At 44.5% G+C, this 17,436-nt stretch overlaps 1 protein-coding gene and 1 pseudogene across 2 annotated transcripts; one reads left to right on the forward strand and one right to left on the reverse strand.

Annotated features, from left to right (window-relative positions):
* The first annotated feature begins 450 nt into the window (after nucleotides 1–450).
* LOC311117232 (toll-like receptor 12) lies at nucleotides 451–3,522 on the forward strand (annotated as a pseudogene). The gene is made up of 2 exons: nucleotides 451–1,800; nucleotides 1,998–3,522. The product of its transcript is annotated as a toll-like receptor 12 (transcript).
* A 12,738-nt stretch (nucleotides 3,523–16,260) lies between these two features.
* LOC311117231 (heparan sulfate glucosamine 3-O-sulfotransferase 3B1-like) lies at nucleotides 16,261–16,885 on the reverse strand (the record flags this gene model as incomplete). The annotated part of the gene is made up of 1 exon (XM_084192207.1): nucleotides 16,261–16,885. A coding segment is annotated over one exon (625 nt), but the record flags the coding sequence as incomplete, so codon positions are not given.
* Between the last annotated feature and the right edge of the window lie 551 nt (nucleotides 16,886–17,436).

Raw genomic sequence — 17,436 nt, forward strand, 5'->3', positions numbered from 1 at the left:
TTGAGAACCATACTTTAGCAGCCTGTTTCCCCACAGAGTTTGTGGGATCTTGTTTCTAGTCTGTTGTGTTAGACCGTGAACTGTCACGTTTTCGTTTTGTTGTGTTTGATCGTGTCTCTATTAAAGAGTATGTTTGCCTGCAACGCTGCGCCTTGGTCCTCATCTCTGTTCGACGATCGTGACACTAACCATTAAATAATTACTTTGAAACCTTGAGATACAATTCAACTGGAGGGTGAAAGGGCAGAATATTGGAACAACTGAAAGGTATGAGCTGCTGTTAGTTACCAAGGAGGAACCCATCTGACAAACAAGAAGAAGTAGAAAGACTCCATACTGTTTGCAGCATTCTGAAGGATGTTACTGTATCAAACCAACGTTCTACAGATATCAACCAGAACCAAACTATTCTGACAATTATCTCAGTAGATTTGACTGACGTTAGGAGAGATGAGAGGTATGTTTTCCCACCCTGCAGTCCTGTTCCTGTGGATTCAGAGTGCTAGCGGATGGATGCATCCTAAATGCCAGATTTATGACAGTGGTGAAGACTTGGGAGACTTTGCCACCTGGACCTGCACCTACCTACCTCATCATGAAGAACATTACACTGCTGCCTGTGAAGATGTCACAGCCATCGAGGAAGATCTATTTGGACTTCCCCCTAATATCAATAACCTCTGCTTATCTATGACACAGGGCGAAAATAGATCCATGTCTCTGGGCTTTTTCTCTCAGTTTCAGGATCTGGAGTACCTGAACATTAAGGGCTGTTTTACTCAAATCCTTTCAACTGGGAGTAGCCACCTTCCAAATCTGCAGCATTTATATTTGGATGGAATGGGCTCCGGGTGCTGTGATTGTCATATTGGGCCTCAAACATTCAGAGATTTAGTCAAGCTAAGTAATTTGACCATATGTGGTTATAGACTGTCAGCAATGGCCTGTTTTCCATGGCATTACTCAGTTACAAAGTTTAATCATTAGTGAACCCTGTGTAGATGATTTGTCAGAGATACTATGCAGAATAATGAATATAAAGTCACTGATGAAGCTAAATATAGAAGCACCAGAAATACAATCGTTAAACCAATCAAACTGCTCCATTTTAAAAAAACAAAGAAAGCCTGACACCTGTTTTTAACATTCTAGAAAACACTGACTTATCATTTGGTGAAATAACGCATATAGAGGAAGGTGCACTGGCTTGTCTCCCGAACCTGACAAGGTTAACTGGGGCTTTCAGCCAGGAAGTCCTACTGCTCCTTCCCCTCTCTGGGATTAAGCAAATCCAGTACTTCAGTTGCTCTTGTAGCAATGACACTGACTTTCAATCAAGAAAATATATTTATACAATGCCAATACAAGCAGCCTCTCTATGTCCAGTGTTGAATTGTGCATTGGGCTAAACTATATGTATTTAATTGGACCTGGGCCTTTACATCCTACTCCCCATTTGAAATGGAATTTTATTTCCAGTCTCAAAAAACTTAATCAATTAACAATAGATGGCCTGACAGACATCAGACTTGATATTTGCTCCTTCCAAAAACAACCAATCACATGGTTAACAAAACTCACTTTAGGGTTGAACAATCCACAAATACTTTATGCCAAACAATTTATCTGTCTTGTTAACCTGCAGTATTTTAATTTAGCAGATAATTTAATTTCAAACATTGAAGATTTTGCTTTCCTGAGATTGACAAATCTGGAGTCCTTAGATATTATAAGAAATAAGATTACACAGATAAATGCAAACACATTTTTTGGTTTACAACTGACAAAACTCACTTTAAGGTTGAACAATCTACACATGCTTTTTGCAAAACAATTTAGCTGTCTTGTTAAACTGCAGTGTCTGGATTTAACAGATAATTTAATTTCCAATATTGAAGACTTTTGCATTCCTGAGATTGACAAATCTGGAGTCCTTAAACATTACAAGAAATAAGATTACACAGATACATGCAAACAATTTTTTTTGGTGTAAGTAGTTTGACATGGTTAGACCTCAGGAACAATCCACTTATTCACAACATTGAGGCAATGTCTTTTACACACCTCACTTCTCTAAGATAAAATGTTTCTCGGGCAAGAGAACAATCCACTAACAGAACCTGTAATCAAGCTCAATCTGACACTTATATTTGGTGGCATTCTGAGTCAGCTGACTCATCTGTACATTAGTTCAGCTATGAGGCCAATGCAGTTGACTATCGGCAGCAACATCACATCTAAACAGAACCTGAGTCTCCAGCTCAAAGGCCAGACGGTTTCATTTGAAGACTGTGACAGACCTTTCTTTCAGTCTGTAACCCATCTTAATACTGATGCTGAAGAATTCCTTTGTGGATCTGAATTCATGGGAAAGTACTTCACGTCTGTGGAGACATTTGACCACAGATCTAAGCTTTCAGCTAAAAGTGTTGATTTAACATCAATTAATCAGCTGATTCACTTGAGGAAACTGGCTCTAAGACAGGTGGATCTTTTAATACAGCATTCTGCCGACATCATTTTTCACAACCTGACCAAACTGGAAGTTCTGGAACTTTACAACTGCAGGATTAATTCTTTGGAGAGGAGTTTAACTAAAGACTTAAAAGCTTTGAAAACATTATATTTGGATATCGAGAACATCTATAATGTATTCTACAGCTTTACTGAACCTCTCTCTAGCCTTAAGTATTTGATATTTAATAATTTACAGACGTTTTGCAGTTGTGACAATGCTTGGCTCATTACATGGGCAAAGGGGTACAGGCAGGTTGAAGTGATCATGCTAATTACGTATACACATGCCATTATGCATGATTTGGAGGACTTGATATGCTTGTCGGACAATGGAATAGACACACCTAATTTTGTAAAGTACACAGAAGCCAACTGCTCAACAGAGGTGGGCTTTGTGCTCTTTGCTGCGACTGGCCTGGGAGTCCTGTTCTTCATGCTGGTGGTGTCGGTCCACAACCTGGCCGGCCCCTACCTCCTCCCCCTCTACCACATCACCCTTGGCTGGCTGTCAGAGGCCATGTGATCCAACACCAGGGGGCGCTACCACTACGATGTCTTTGTCTCCTACAGCGGGAAGGATGAACACTGGGTGGTGGAGGACCTGCTTCCCAATTTGGAGCAGAGGGGTCCTCCTTTCCTGCGCCTCTGTCTGCACAGCAGGGACTTCCAGCTGGGGAAGGACATTGTGGAGAACATCACAGACAGCCTCTACCGGAGCCGCCACACCCTCTGCCTAGTCAGCCGCCACTACCTGCGCAGTAACTGGTGCTCCCTGGAGATGAAGCTGGCCACCTCCAGGCTGCAGGTGGAGCAAAGGGACATCCTCCTTCTGGTCTTCCTGGAGAAGATCCCCCCTCGCCAGCTGTCTGCCCACCACAGGCTGGCTCGCCTGGTGAAGACAAGGACCCATCTGGACTGGCCCCAAGACCCCAATCAGCACCAGGCATTCTGGGACAGACTGTGGGCTAAACTGAAACCAGACTGAAGCGTGAGATCAGAGGTTGATGTAGAATCTTGTGTTTATGCAGATGTAATGTTGACACATATTTTGAGGTATTGAATTTGTCGTTTAAAGTTCTCTGTACAAAATGTCTACCAGTTTTTGAGATTTGTTAAGACAATTGTGATTAAGTCCTTTTAAATGCTCTGTCTGGAGTATACTTTCACTGATTCATCTGAAATTACCTAGAAATAATCCTATTTAAATTTCATAGAAAAAAGCCAATAATTGTTTTACTTCCACAAATTTCATCAGCTCCTGTTTGTATTTTTCAACAACTAATCGCTAACACATATCTTTGCTTGTATATTTGTTGCCAAGAGGAACTGAAAAAGGTATGATTTAGCTCATTTATGTTGTATTTCAGATAACAACTACTGTATGCTCCTGTGAATGACAATACATGAATGACCAATGACTATGAACCATTTATTAACGGCAATACGTGAAAGACCAATGACCATGAAACAGTTATTAATGAAAATACATTAATGACCACGAAGCAGTTATTTTTATTTCAACATCGATCAAAGAGTTTTATACAGAAATGTAGTTGCTAGTTGTTTATCTAATTTGTTTTGCTAGTTTTTTTAAACTAAATGTAGTTGCTAGTTGTTTAACTAAATGTGTTGCTGGAAACTGGCTTCTGTTTCTGTTTGAAATAAAAGGCTATATGACCCTGCTCCCTGCCTTAGCAGTACTCATTTTAATGTTATATTCTAGAATGCCTCCATATTCTATATTCTATATGTTCTTAGATCTGAGACATGCAGAACAGATAACTGCCCCCTCCTGCTTTCAGCAGCTTGCCCAGGCCAGCAATGCATTGACTATAGTAGGCCACAGAGTAGAATAGAGGCATGGGCTCTGAAGAGGACTACAGTCCCAGAGTAATGATGTCATTATAGAGGCATGGGCTCTGAAGAGGACTACAGCCCCAGATAATGGTGACATAATGGTGACATAGGTACACATCAAGTGAAATATATTTAAATATAATGTAGCAACCAAACAGCAGGCCAGTGAATTTACCCCAAACATTAGGAACCAAATCAGAGACAGATACTCTAATGTTAAAGGCTAATGGCTAATTAAACATACACACACACACTGACCTTGTGGGGACAGACAATCCTATTTTCCTTAAACCTAACCCCAACCCTAACCCTAAACCTTACCCTAACCCTAACCCTAACCTTAACCCAAAAACCTAACCTAAACCCTAAACTTAACCCTAGCTCCTAACCCTGATACTAATGCTAACCTTAACCCTAAATCCCCTAGAAATAGCATTTGACCTTGTGGGGACTAACAAAATGTCCCCAGTTGGTCACATTTTTGTTTGTTTATTATTATTGTGGGGACTTCAACACACACACACACACACACAGAGACACACACACACAAACTGACACACACACACACAAACACACACACACACACACACACACACACACACACACACGCTAATTAAAGTGCAAACTTTAACTTTTAAATTAGAAGACATGATTACAGAGATAGAGGACTGAGATGTTTCCACCCTGCTGTTTCAGCTTGAGCAGTAAAGTGTGTGTGTAGTTGTGCGTGTGTGTGTGTGTACACGTGCATGTGTGTGTATTTAACGTTCACCAGACAACCCCATGTTCATATTTTTTCTCCTGCCGTGATTAACTAAAACATAATACCTTTGTCATGAACATCAACAGCATGGATATTGGAATAACTCCTTGACATGAACAGCTTTAATACAACTGTTGAATATTATCCTTATAAGGAGCGTAGGAGGAGTCTCAGTTTGTAACAGTCATCTTAGAAAGTAATATTAGAAACCCAGTTATTAAAGCTGTTTTTCTGCACTCCTTAAACAGGAAGGAAGTAGATCATGTACTTTAAGATTCCTTCCTGTTTAAGAGTGCAGACATACAGCTTTAATAACTGGGTTTCTAATATTACTTTCTAAGATGACTGTTACAAACTGAGACTCCTCCTACGCTCCTTATAAGGATAATATTCAACAGTTATACTGGCCCCCCGTGGGAATTGAACCCACAACCCTGGCGTTGCAAACGCCATGCTCTATCAACTGAGCTAGATCCCTGCCGGCCATTCCCTCCCCTACCCTGGACGACGCTGGGCCAATTGTGCGCCGCCCATGAGTCTCCCGGTCGCGGCCGGCTGCGAGGTGGTAGACAATAGGCCTGCTGGTCCTAGACAATGGGCCTGCTGGTCCTAGACATTACATTTACATTTACGTCATTTAGCAGACGCTCTTATCCAGAGCGATTTACAGTTAGTGAATGCATACGTATTTTTTTAAATATTTTTTTCATACTGGCCCCCCGTGGGAAACGAACCCACATCCCTGCCGGCCAAACCCTCCCCTACCTTGGACGACGCTGGACCAATTGTGCGCCGCCCATGGGTCTCCCGATTGCGGCCGGCTGCGACAGAGCCTGGACTCGAACCAGGATCTCTAGTGGCACAGCTAGCACTGCGATGCAGTGCCTTAGACCACTGCGCCACTCGGGAGACATCATCCCAATCCCAAAGCGTGCTGGTCCTAGACAATGCCAATGAACCAGCTGTATGAACAGGGATTAGGGCCCAAAACCCAGGTGCCTTGTCTTCTGAGGAAGTTAGAGTAACATCCCAATCCCATTTGGTGCTGGTCCTAGACCATGTCTGCGTCCCAAATGGCACCCTCTACCCTACATAGTCCACTATGGGCCTTGTTCAAAAGTAGTGCACTATCTAGAGAATAGGGTGCCATTTAATGCTAATGGGCCTGCTGAATGAACAAGGATTAGGGTTGGGATTAGCCTTGTCAGCACATATGTTACTGACACCCCCAGCCAAGAACCCCACTCAGATTAACACGGCATGGCCTTTCCTACCAGATTAGGATTAGGCCATTTAAACAATGGCAAGGACAAAAGAGGTGGAAGACAAAGCCCACGGCACCGGGAGACGAACGTCGTATTACTGTAACACTTTAAACGATGTCTTCCTTTACCAGAGGGGGGTGAATTTCTCTGTGTGAGAGACTGAGTGATCATTCCAGCCTCTCCTTGTAGAAATACGTGTTTTTCATGATACAAAATGGAGGAGGGGAAGGTATAAGCATCAAAAGTGGGCCATTCACCTGAGTTTTCCTTTTTCTAGTCTCTTTCCATTTACTTACGACTGATGAGTAAGATGAGGAGGTCTGGAAAGAGAACAGTCCTTTACACTGTTGTCACGCCCTGGCTCTGGGACTCTGTTATGTTGAGCCAGGGTGTGTTGTTTCTATGTGTTTTGTGTGCTAGGGTTATATTCTAGTTCTTTTGTTTCTATGTTGGCCGGTGTGGTTCTCAATCAGAGGCAACATGTATCAGCTGTTGCTTGTTGTCTCTGATTGGGAGCCATACTTAGGCAGCCTGTTTTCCACAGTGTGTTGTGGGATCTTGTTCCGTATGGTTTGTCTTGTAACCAAGGACTTCACGTTTCGTATCGTTTGTTGTTTTGTTCGTGTGGTGAATTAAAAACTAAAGTATGTTCACATTCCACGCTGCGCATTGGTCCTCTCTTCCCGACGATCGTGACAGAAGTTCCCACCATAACTGGACCAAGCAGCGTGTCCAGGAGCCAACGCCAGAGAGGGCTCTAAAGGATATCAACCTCGACTGGGTCAAGCCGCGGGAGGATGAGAGAGGCTGGACTTGGGAGCAGAGGAGCGAGAGTCTGGCGAGAGCCATGGAGGCCTGGCCCACGGGGAGGAGAGACGGCCAGAAAATTTTTAGGGGGGGGCTCACGCCGTGGACGACGGGGCAGCAGGAGGCCGGGATAGAGTGGTTCAGCGGGTTGGCAAAGGAGGCCGCCAGGTTACGGGAGTCACTGGTCACCAGGGGGAAGGAAGATGTAGAGGCACGGCGAGAGGTACTGAGGTGTGTTGCCAGTCCGGTCCGGCCCGTTCCTGATCCCCGTGTAAGGCCAGTGGTGTGTGTTCCCAGTACGATCCGGACTGTTCCTGTCCCTCGCACCAAGCCTACGGTGCGCGTCGCCAGCCCGGCCCGGCCTGTTCCTGTCCCTCGCACCAAGCCTACGGTGCGCGTCGCCAGCCCGGCCCGGCCTGTTCCTGCTCCCCGCACCAAGCAAATGGTGCGCGTCGCCAGCCCGGCCCGGCCTGTTCCTGCTCCCCGCACCAAGCCAATGGTGCGCGTCGCCAGCCCGGCCCGGCCTGTTCCTGCTCCCCGCACCAAGCCAATGGTGCGCGTCGCCAGCCCGGTTCGGCCCGTCCCTGCTCCCCGCACCAAGCCTGGGGTGCGCGTCGTCAGCCCGGTCCGGCCTGTTCCTGCTCCCCGCACCAAGCCAGTGGTGCGCTTCGTCAGCCCGGTTCGGCCCGTCCCTGCTCCCCGCACCAAGCCAATGGTGCGCGTCGTCAGCCCGGTCCGGCCCGTCCCTGCTCCCCGCACCAAGCCTGTGGTGCGCGTCGTCAGTCCGGCACAGCCCGTGCCTGTTCCACCGGTGCCTGGTCCGGCACCGGTCAGCTGCTCCACTCCGGAGCTAGAGCAATCCGCTCCACCAGTGTTCAGTCCAGCTCCGGCCAGCAGGGCCAGACCGGACCAGGGGCGCTTTGGGGGGTTAGAGAGGGAGTGGGGGTCATGCCCGGAGCCGGAACCGCCTCCGAGGAGGAATGCCAACCCGGCCCTCCCCTGTTCGGTTTATGTTTGGCGAGGTCGCAGTCCGCGCCTTTGGGGGGGGGTACTGTCACGCCCTGGCTCTGGGACTCTGTTATGTTGAGCCAGGGTGTGTTGTTTCTATGTGTTTTGTGTGCTAGGGTTATATTCTAGTTATTTTGTTTCTATGTTGGCCGGTGTGGTTCTCAATCAGAGGCAACGTGTATCAGCTGTTGCTTGTTGTCTCTGATTGGGAGCCATACTTAGGCAGCCTGTTTTCCACAGTGTGTTGTGGGATCTTGTTCCGTATGGTTTGTCTTGTAACCAAGGACGTCACGTTTCGTATCGTTTGTTGTTTTGTTCGTGTGGTGAATTAAAAACTAAAGTATGTTCACATTCCACGCTGCGCATTGGTCCTCTCTTCCCGATGATCGTGACAACTGTCTGTCTGATTAGGCAGATGAGGAGGTCTGGAAAGAGAACAGTCCTTTACATTGTCTGGCTGATGAGGCAGATGAGGAGGTCTGGAAAGAGAACAGTCCTTTACACTGTCTGACTGATGAGTAAGATGAGGAGGTCTGGAAAGAGAACAGTTCTTTACACTGTCTGGCTGATGAGGCAGATGAGGAGGTCTGGAAAGAGAACAGTCCTTTACACTGTCTGGCTGATGAGTAAGATGAGGAGGTCTGGAAAAAGAACAGTCCTTTACACTGTCTGGCTGATGAGGCAGATGAGGAGGTCTGGAAAGAGAACAGTCCTTTACACTGTCTGGCTGATGAGTAAGATGAGGAGGTCTGGAAAGAGAACAGTCCTTTACACTGTCTGGCTGATGAGGCAGATGAGGAGGTCTGGAAAGAGAACAGTCCTTTACACTGTCTGGCTAATGAGTAAGATGAGGAGGTCTGGAAATAGAACAGTCCTTTATAGTACATTCTGAAAGTGATGGTTTGAGAGGGTTTTCAACACGTTCATGTCAGAAGAAAACCATTGCTCCCTGGGCCAAGGACTCAAGACCTCCAGACTGAACCACATAATCCTGCTCTCAGCCATTTTGTTCGTTCTCAAGTTCTGCAGGAGAAGTGCACATTGAAGGTCATCTGCAAGCCTTACCTAACTTATTGAGCTGATATCTCTATAGAGCAACAGAGTAGTTCTCAAAGGGACAAAGAGCGTTTATAAAGCAGTTATCAATACTAATTTTTGTTCAAATTCTGCAGAAAAAGTGTACATCGAACATCATCACCAACCCTTAACCTTACAGATGTAGGATCTTAATTTGAGCCTGTTTGAAAATAATCATGCAGCAACAAGAAATGTGAATTATTATGTGGATTATAATGAATGGACATTTTTTGTAGGGGTTGTTACATTTTTCGCTAGGGCAAATCAAGTCTGACATTTTAAAGTGGAAATTACAAGCCTTTTTAAACCTTGAATACACTACAGGTTTTAAGCAACAAAAGAGTGATCAAATTTAGATCCTGCATCTGTATAAAGCAGCACAGTGGTTCTTAAGGGGATGAAAACCGCAATAGAGCAGTCCTCTAGAGGTCAACAATGACAGGTACTTGAATGTGTCCATGAGCTTCTGTCAAAGCTCTCAAGTGTTCCCAGTGCAGAATACTGTACATTGACCCAGTGAGCAAAAACAGGTTGCAATTACGTTATTCCGAGGTATGTGGTGACATCATGGTCATGTTGTATAACGGTTGTATAAGGATATATTTTTTTTAATGTATCACGTTGACAATGTCCATGGATGTTCCACTCAAAATACAAACTCATCAGACCTGTCTCTGAACCATAACAGAGGTCCCCAGTATACAGGAATCTCTCTGCCTGTTATCGATCAGCCACACACTGCATACCTTGTGAAGTCCTAAAGCACTGACAGACTGCATGACACACTCCTGAAGACCATTGATCTCTCTATCTCATTTCCTCTGTCTTCTTTGCTACTTACCTACTCTAAATCTGCTTCTTACCTGGTCCTTACCATGCCATGACACAAACACTACCTTACCTGGTCCTTACCGTACCATGACACAAACACTACCTGCTCTGCTCTACGACCTAACCAGGTGGCCTCTGCCATATATGCCTGTAATCTCTACCTCTTAAGCCACTTTAGCTAAGTAAACTCTAATAAGGTCAAATGTATTAAGGTCCCTTGAGCATTCATTAAGTCACTAACTCCATTATACACTACCACTGGATTGGCCAACTTCCTTTGGATCTGAGCCCATGTGACTTCAACAGAGAGGGGATGACGAAGCTCCCTATGTTGTCTGGAGACAAGGAGTGTCATCAACCAGGATTCAAACCCTGGTCTCCTGCAGGCCATACAACCTGGGTTTGAAGGCTTTAAAAAGGATTTAAACCACAGGTTTTCTGTGTACTACAGGACTGTGTTTGCCCTCTGAGCTAAAGCCAAGGCAATAGCTCGGGGAGTTAACACCAGTCTGCAGATCTCAGCCTTCCGTTTTAACAACATAGACTTGTTTAAAGAATTACAGTATCCCAAAAACCAAGAGCATATTTTGTTATTCTGGCTTCATAAGATGTTGTCATGTTTTTCTGTTCTGAAGCTCCATCAGTACTCTCTGGAAGGAAGCCCTGCCAAGTGGTTGTCATGTTTTTCTGTACTGAAGCTCCATCAGTACTCTCTGGAAGGAAGCCCTGCCAAGTGGTTGTCATGTTTTTCTGTACTGAAGCTCCATCAGTACTCTCTGGAAGGAAGCCCTGCCAAGTGGTTGTCATGTTTTTCTGCTCTGAAGCTACATCAGTACTCTCTGGAAGGAAGCCCTGCCAAGTGGTTGTGTCAAGTCTTGTGTTAAGTCTTCCGTACTGCCTATCTGCCAGGTGTCTGTTCTGTAGTGTGTGTGTGTGTGTGTGTGGTTGTGTGTGAGTGTGTGTGTATGTGTGTGTGTGTGTGTGTGTGTGTGGGTGTGTGTGTGTGTGTGTTGCCAGATTATGTGGTTTCTTTCCAACCCTTCAAACAACAGCCTGAAGGGATATGTGTTAACAACAGTCTCTCAGCTGGGTGTACAGCAATTATACACATACACAACCCCTCCAATCACACACACACACACACACACACACACACACAAAACCCCTCCAATCACACACACACACACACACACACACACACACACACACACACACACACACACACACACACACAACCCCTCCAATCCCTCACTCACACACACACTGCACTTTCATAATTGCAGAGGGGAACTGCTTCCTAAAGGAGCTGGCTGTTAGCCTAGTAACTGAGGTACCTGAGAGACTTGCTGTTATCACCTGCTGCACAGGTGTGTGTGTGTGTATGTGTGTGTGTGTGTGTGTGTGTGTGTGTGTGTGTGTGTGTGTGTGTGTGTGTGTGTGTGTGTGTGTGTGTTGTGTGTGTGTATGTGTGTGTGTGTGTGTGTGTGTGTGTGTGTGTGTGTGTGTGTGTGTGATGCTACACCAGGTAGATGAAGTTGTTAGGTAGGGAATTAAATAAAGGTTGGCCTGATAACAGTGTTAGATGATCCATTAGTATTTCTCACTTAGGCCAACTCATGAACTGTTCTGTGAGATATCATGAGCAGTTTGAGAATGTACAGAAGGTTTTTTACATTCACATATACATTCTAGTCATGTTAATTAGCAGACGCTCTTATCCAGATTGACTTACAATCGTTGCATTCAGCAAAGGTAGGTAAAACAGCCACATATCATATTTCTTTTAACTAAGTATCTCAGATGTCTTTTTATGATGTCTAGAGAGAACAGCGGATGCTGAGGCTTGTTAACAAATTAAGCATTTATCAAGGCTCTCAATAGAACCTGATTAAATGAAACATAATGCAGACACACTAATATGCAAACATGTACACACACACAGACACACACACACACACAAACGCGGTTGTGTAAAAGAGTAAACTGGCGTTTACCTCAACTAACCTTATCTCATTCAGTTCCTACAGGCATGGCCTCCAAAGTCATGCCTCTGGGTTCAGAGACAATGACATAGTATACATACTGTACTCATCCATACAGGTACTATATAAATACTATACTCATCCATACATTGTGCTATATATATACTGTCCACATCCATACAGGTACTATATATATATACTGTACTCATCCATACAGGTACAATTATAGTCATCATGTTCAATTCACTCCCACACAAAACACATTCACAGGGGCTTCGAAAAAATGACTTATTGAAAAACTGAACAATCGTGTTGACCTGACGTTACTACTTCACAGTGTCAGGTGTTATCAAATAGCAGAGTCTCAGAGGAATGGCAGTGTTTCGATCGTCTGTCTCTTCTCCTGCTTAGAGAGGGACCTGACAAATGGTGCTGTGACCATGGCGACAAGCACACCGATGGTAGTGTTGCATTGAATCGCTAACGCTAACATTATGCTAACTGCGCTCATTAAGCTGTCTGGCTAATGAGGTACAGGAAGTGTCAGACAAGCCCTCTGGTGCCACTGTGCTCAGTGCTAGGCCTCCAAGGACGTAGAGTCACTGAAGACAATAAGGAGAGAACATGACAGGGGCTTTATAAGGTGGTCATAAGCTGGTTATAAGACTGTATAAGGTGTTTATAATGTAGTTATAACACATGTCAACGTTTTTTTTTAAAGCGGTGTAGTGTAGTTATATGACAATTTGACAATCAGAGGATCATTTGGTTTTGGTAAAATAGATATATTTCTTACTTCAAAGAAATGACAAGAAGAACGCTATTTTAGTCGCTCTTCAGTCACAACGGCCTCATTTACATCTTTGTAAAATGGAAAATAAACAGCAAAATAGTTGGATTTGTTCATGTACCTATACAGACTTTTATCAATACATTATCATCATATTTCATGGGTAAGATCATTGGCATTGGTGTATCTCTCTGTATAGGGTTGAAAACAATTCAACCATACACAGACTTAGAAGAAAGGAATTGTGAGCCCTGAATAGCAAGACTTTGGTCACAATTAAATTCAAGGCTCGTTACAGCGCTGCACACGATCACAGAGATTTAAAGGCAATGTTCCCGCTTTCACAGAGATGACATTCACGGTAAACGCTGCATTTGTTGGCTCAATCAGAAATTACCTTTTAAACGTCAAGCGCACTGCAACACTCGATCGGATTGAATCCCAGCCTTTGAATTTCCCTTTCAACAACAATAACATAACAAACCACCAAACTGAATTCCCAATAAATGCTGTCTGGTCCAACAGCAGTCCTGTTAACTTTACCTAACAGGACAACAGAGGGCTGTGATGATAACATCTGGTCCAACAGCAGTCATGTTAACTTTACCTAACAGCACTACAGCGGGCTGTGATGATAACATCTGGTCCAACAGCAGTCATGTTAACTTTACCTAACAGCACTACAGCGGGCTGTGATGATAACATCTGGTCCAACAGCAGTCATGTTAACTTTACCTAACAGCACTACAGCGGGCTGTGATGATAACATCTGGTCCAACAGCAGTCATGTTAACTTTACCTAACAGCACTACAGCGGGCTGTGATGATAACATTATACTGTATCATGATCAGCTCATCATCCCTGAATAGTCTCATCATATCGTTACACAAGTAAACCTCACTGCTCGTGAAGAATGGATTATGAAACCTGAAAAGGTGATGGCTTCTCCTCAAAAAGACTGCATGTATTGTTGTAACATCACAACAAATGTAAAGATTGGAGTTTAGGTAGGCCAACTGGCTTCAGCAAACAGAGGAAATAGGAGGGGCGCTAATGACTATGACAGTAACGTAAAGCTTCCTAAATAGCTTGCCCTTCAGAAGCGCCTTGAATCTGGAACTGTGGTCACAAGGTCCCAACATACGTTAACTCCAATTAACCTTTTGATGGATCCTTGTTTTATAGCAGTAGACTCCAGAGACCGCACTGTGACATCACTCAGCTGTAATGTGACATCACTCACGTGTAATAGATGTGATGATGAGTTATTACCGTATTGATAGATATACCTGTTATAGTGACACTGGGAGTGCATCCCAGATGGTACCCTATTCCCTAAATGTCCTATGGGCCCTGGTCATAAGTAGTGTGTGATTAAGGGAATAGGGTGCCATTTGGGACACAGCCTGACTGGATCAGCTGGGGCCCTATATATTGATCTGGTGGATAAACTGGAGGTCAGGCTGATCTTAAGGAGGTAAATGATGGTCTGTTTGGACTCCTTGAGTGGTTTTTAAAACAAAGAGGCTAGAGAGATGTCTCCGTGTTCAATGACCCAACACTAATTTTCCAGTCGTTACAATATTTTTACTACCAACTTTTGTGATTGAACCGTTTTTGCTGAGATGGTGTGGTATGGCCTGGTTCGCACAGCCATCTTAAAAACCAACGAGTAAAGGTAGGGAGATTGAGCTAATGCAGCATTGTAAAGTAATAGCATGTACATGTATATGTATGTTCAATGTTTTAAAGGGAAACAATAGCTCTAACCTAACCCTGCTTGTTGAGCGCTACGACCTGTAACAGAATTGTGATTTTTTATTTTCATTTCCACAATTCCTGCACGTGTATTTTTCAGAGGTAATTTCAAGATTACAAAATGGCCTCAAATGAAGATTTAAAAACAGGAAAGTAAAGATTGTGACGATCATCAACAAACATGGATAGGCAGCTCAGTGAGTTCATAATATCATAGAAATAAATTATCATAAAATAGACTTCTGTACTTTTTACACACGCTGCCCTATATACATAGTATAACAATATCTCCAAAATGTTACAATTACAACCAAAAAACACCCCAAAGAAAAACACAACGTCTCTGTCTGAAAGGGCACCTTAATACCTCAGTAGTGCACTACATTTGAGCATGAATCATGTACAATATAAGGAATATAGGGTGCCATTTTGTCCTATAATATAGTGCACTACTATTGACCAGGGTAGTGCATTACAAAGGGAACAGGGTGGCATTTTGTCCTGTAATATAGTGCACTACCATTGACCAGGGTAGTGCATTACAAAGGGAATAGGGTGGCATTTCGGATTCACTCAATGTCTCCGTCTATCATGTTTTGTCTCTCAGCTCCATGAACCCCATCCAAAGTCATGTCCTGTCATCTGATAAACCTCCTGTTAAAATGTTGATAAAACTCCCTCAGCCTCTGCCCCATCCAAAGTAATGTCCCGTCATCTGATAAAACCTCCTGTTTAAAGGTTGATAAAACTCCCTCAGCCTCTGCCCCATCCAAAGTAATGTCCCGTCATCTGATAAAACCTCCTGTTTAAAGGTTGATAAAACTCCCTCAGCCTCTGCCCCATCCAAAGTAATGTCCCGTCATCTGATAAAACCTCCTGTTTAAAGGTTGATAAAACTCCCTCAGCCTCTGCCCCATCCAAAGTAATGTCCCGTCATCTGATAAAACCTCCTGTTTAAAGGTTGATAAAACTCCCTCAGCCTCTGCCCCATCCAAAGTAATGTCCCGTCATCTGATAAAACCTCCTGTTAAAATGTTGATAAAACTCCCTCAGCCTCTGCCCCATCCAAAGTAATGTCCCGTCATCTGATAAAACCTCCTGTTTAAAGGTTGAGAAAACTCCCTCAGCCTCTGCCCCATCCAAAGTAATGTCCCGTCATCTGATAAAACCTCCTATTAAAATGTTGATAAAACTCCCTCAGCCTCTGCCCCATCCAAAGTAATGTCCCGTCATCTGATAAAACCTCCTGTTTAAAGGTTGAGAAAACTCCCTCAGCCTCTGCCCCATCCAAAGTAATGTCCCGTCATCTGATAGGGCGGCAGGTAGCTTAGTGGGTAAGAGCGTTGTGCCAGTAACCGAAAGGTCGCTGGTTCTAATCCCCGAGCCGACTAGGTGAAAAATCTGTCGATGTGCCCTTAAGCAAGGCACTTAACCCTAAATGCTCCTGTAAGTCGCTCTGGATAAGAGCGTCTGCTAAATGACTAAAATGTAAATGATAGAACCTCCTGTTTAAAGGTTGATAAAACTCCCTCAGCCTCTGCCCCATCCAAAGTAATGTCCCGTCATCTGATAAAACCTCCTGTTTAAAGGTTGATAAAACTCCCTCAGCCTCTGCCCCATCCAAAGTAATGTCCCGTCATCTGATAAAACCTCCTGTTAAAAGGTTGGTAAAACTCCCTCAGCCTCTGTACCACCTCCGGGTCAATATTAGGATGAGTCCTTCCTTTGGTCTTCCCCAGACAGTGAGGCTTACTATTCCCCTCCGGCCTCTTCAGACAGGGGAAGCCCTTGGCTGGGTTGAAGTGAAAGTGTTTGTGACTAACCACCCTCCTAAGCCCCAGGAAGTCCTGTACGCGGGCCATCTCTCCGGCCGGGTCGGAGATCAACCTCTCCCCACTGATGAAGAGGAGCTGGTCCCTGGGGAAGTACTGCAGCCAGCGTTCTAGGTGCTTGGCATACATCCCGATCTGGACGGCGCTCCAGGACGTATCGATGAGACCCATAGTCCTGTTCTTGAAGGTGAGGCTCTCAAAGGAGGGGATGTCAGGTTTCTTGGAGCGGGTCTGGGTGTAGTCTGAGATGGCCCTGGTGACGGGGTCTCGGACCACCACGATCAGCCTGGTGTCTGGGGACATGGTGTGGATACGGGCGGGGACGTCTTTAGTGACGTAGTAGCTGGGGGTTTTCTCCATGGTGATCTGACCCTCCAGGGTCTCAGGCATCAGGTCTCTGAGGAGAGAAGAGATGGAGAGGTGGAGACGTTTGTTATCATACACACAGGGAAAGACAGGACTGTGAAGCACTCCATGAGGAGGAGAGGAGAGGAGAGGTGGAGACGTTAGTATTGGGCTAAGGCACATACAAATCAAATCAAATCAAATTTTATTGGCCACATGCGCCGAATACAACAGGTGCAGACATTACAGTGAAATGCTTACTTACAGCCCTTAACCAACAGTGCATTTATTTTTTAATAAAAAAGTAAAATAAAACAACAACAAAAAAGTGTTGAGAAAAAAAGAGCAGAAGTAAAATAAAATAACAGTAGGGAGGCTATATATGGGGGGTACCGGTGCAGAGTCAATGTGCGGGGGCACCAGCTAGTTGAGGTAGTTGAAGTAATATGTACATGTGGGTAGAGTTAAAGTGACTATGCATAAATAATTAACAGAGTAGCAGCAGCGTAAAAAGATGGGGTGGGGGGTGGGGGTGGTGGGGCAGTGCAAATAGTCCGGGTAGCCATGATTAGCTGTTCAGGAGTCTTATGGCTTGGGGGTAGA

Source organism: Coregonus lavaretus (genome assembly GCF_964263955.1).
Source record: "Coregonus lavaretus genome assembly, contig: HAP1_SCAFFOLD_3180, whole genome shotgun sequence".
NCBI classification, from domain to species: domain Eukaryota; kingdom Metazoa; phylum Chordata; class Actinopteri; order Salmoniformes; family Salmonidae; genus Coregonus; species Coregonus lavaretus.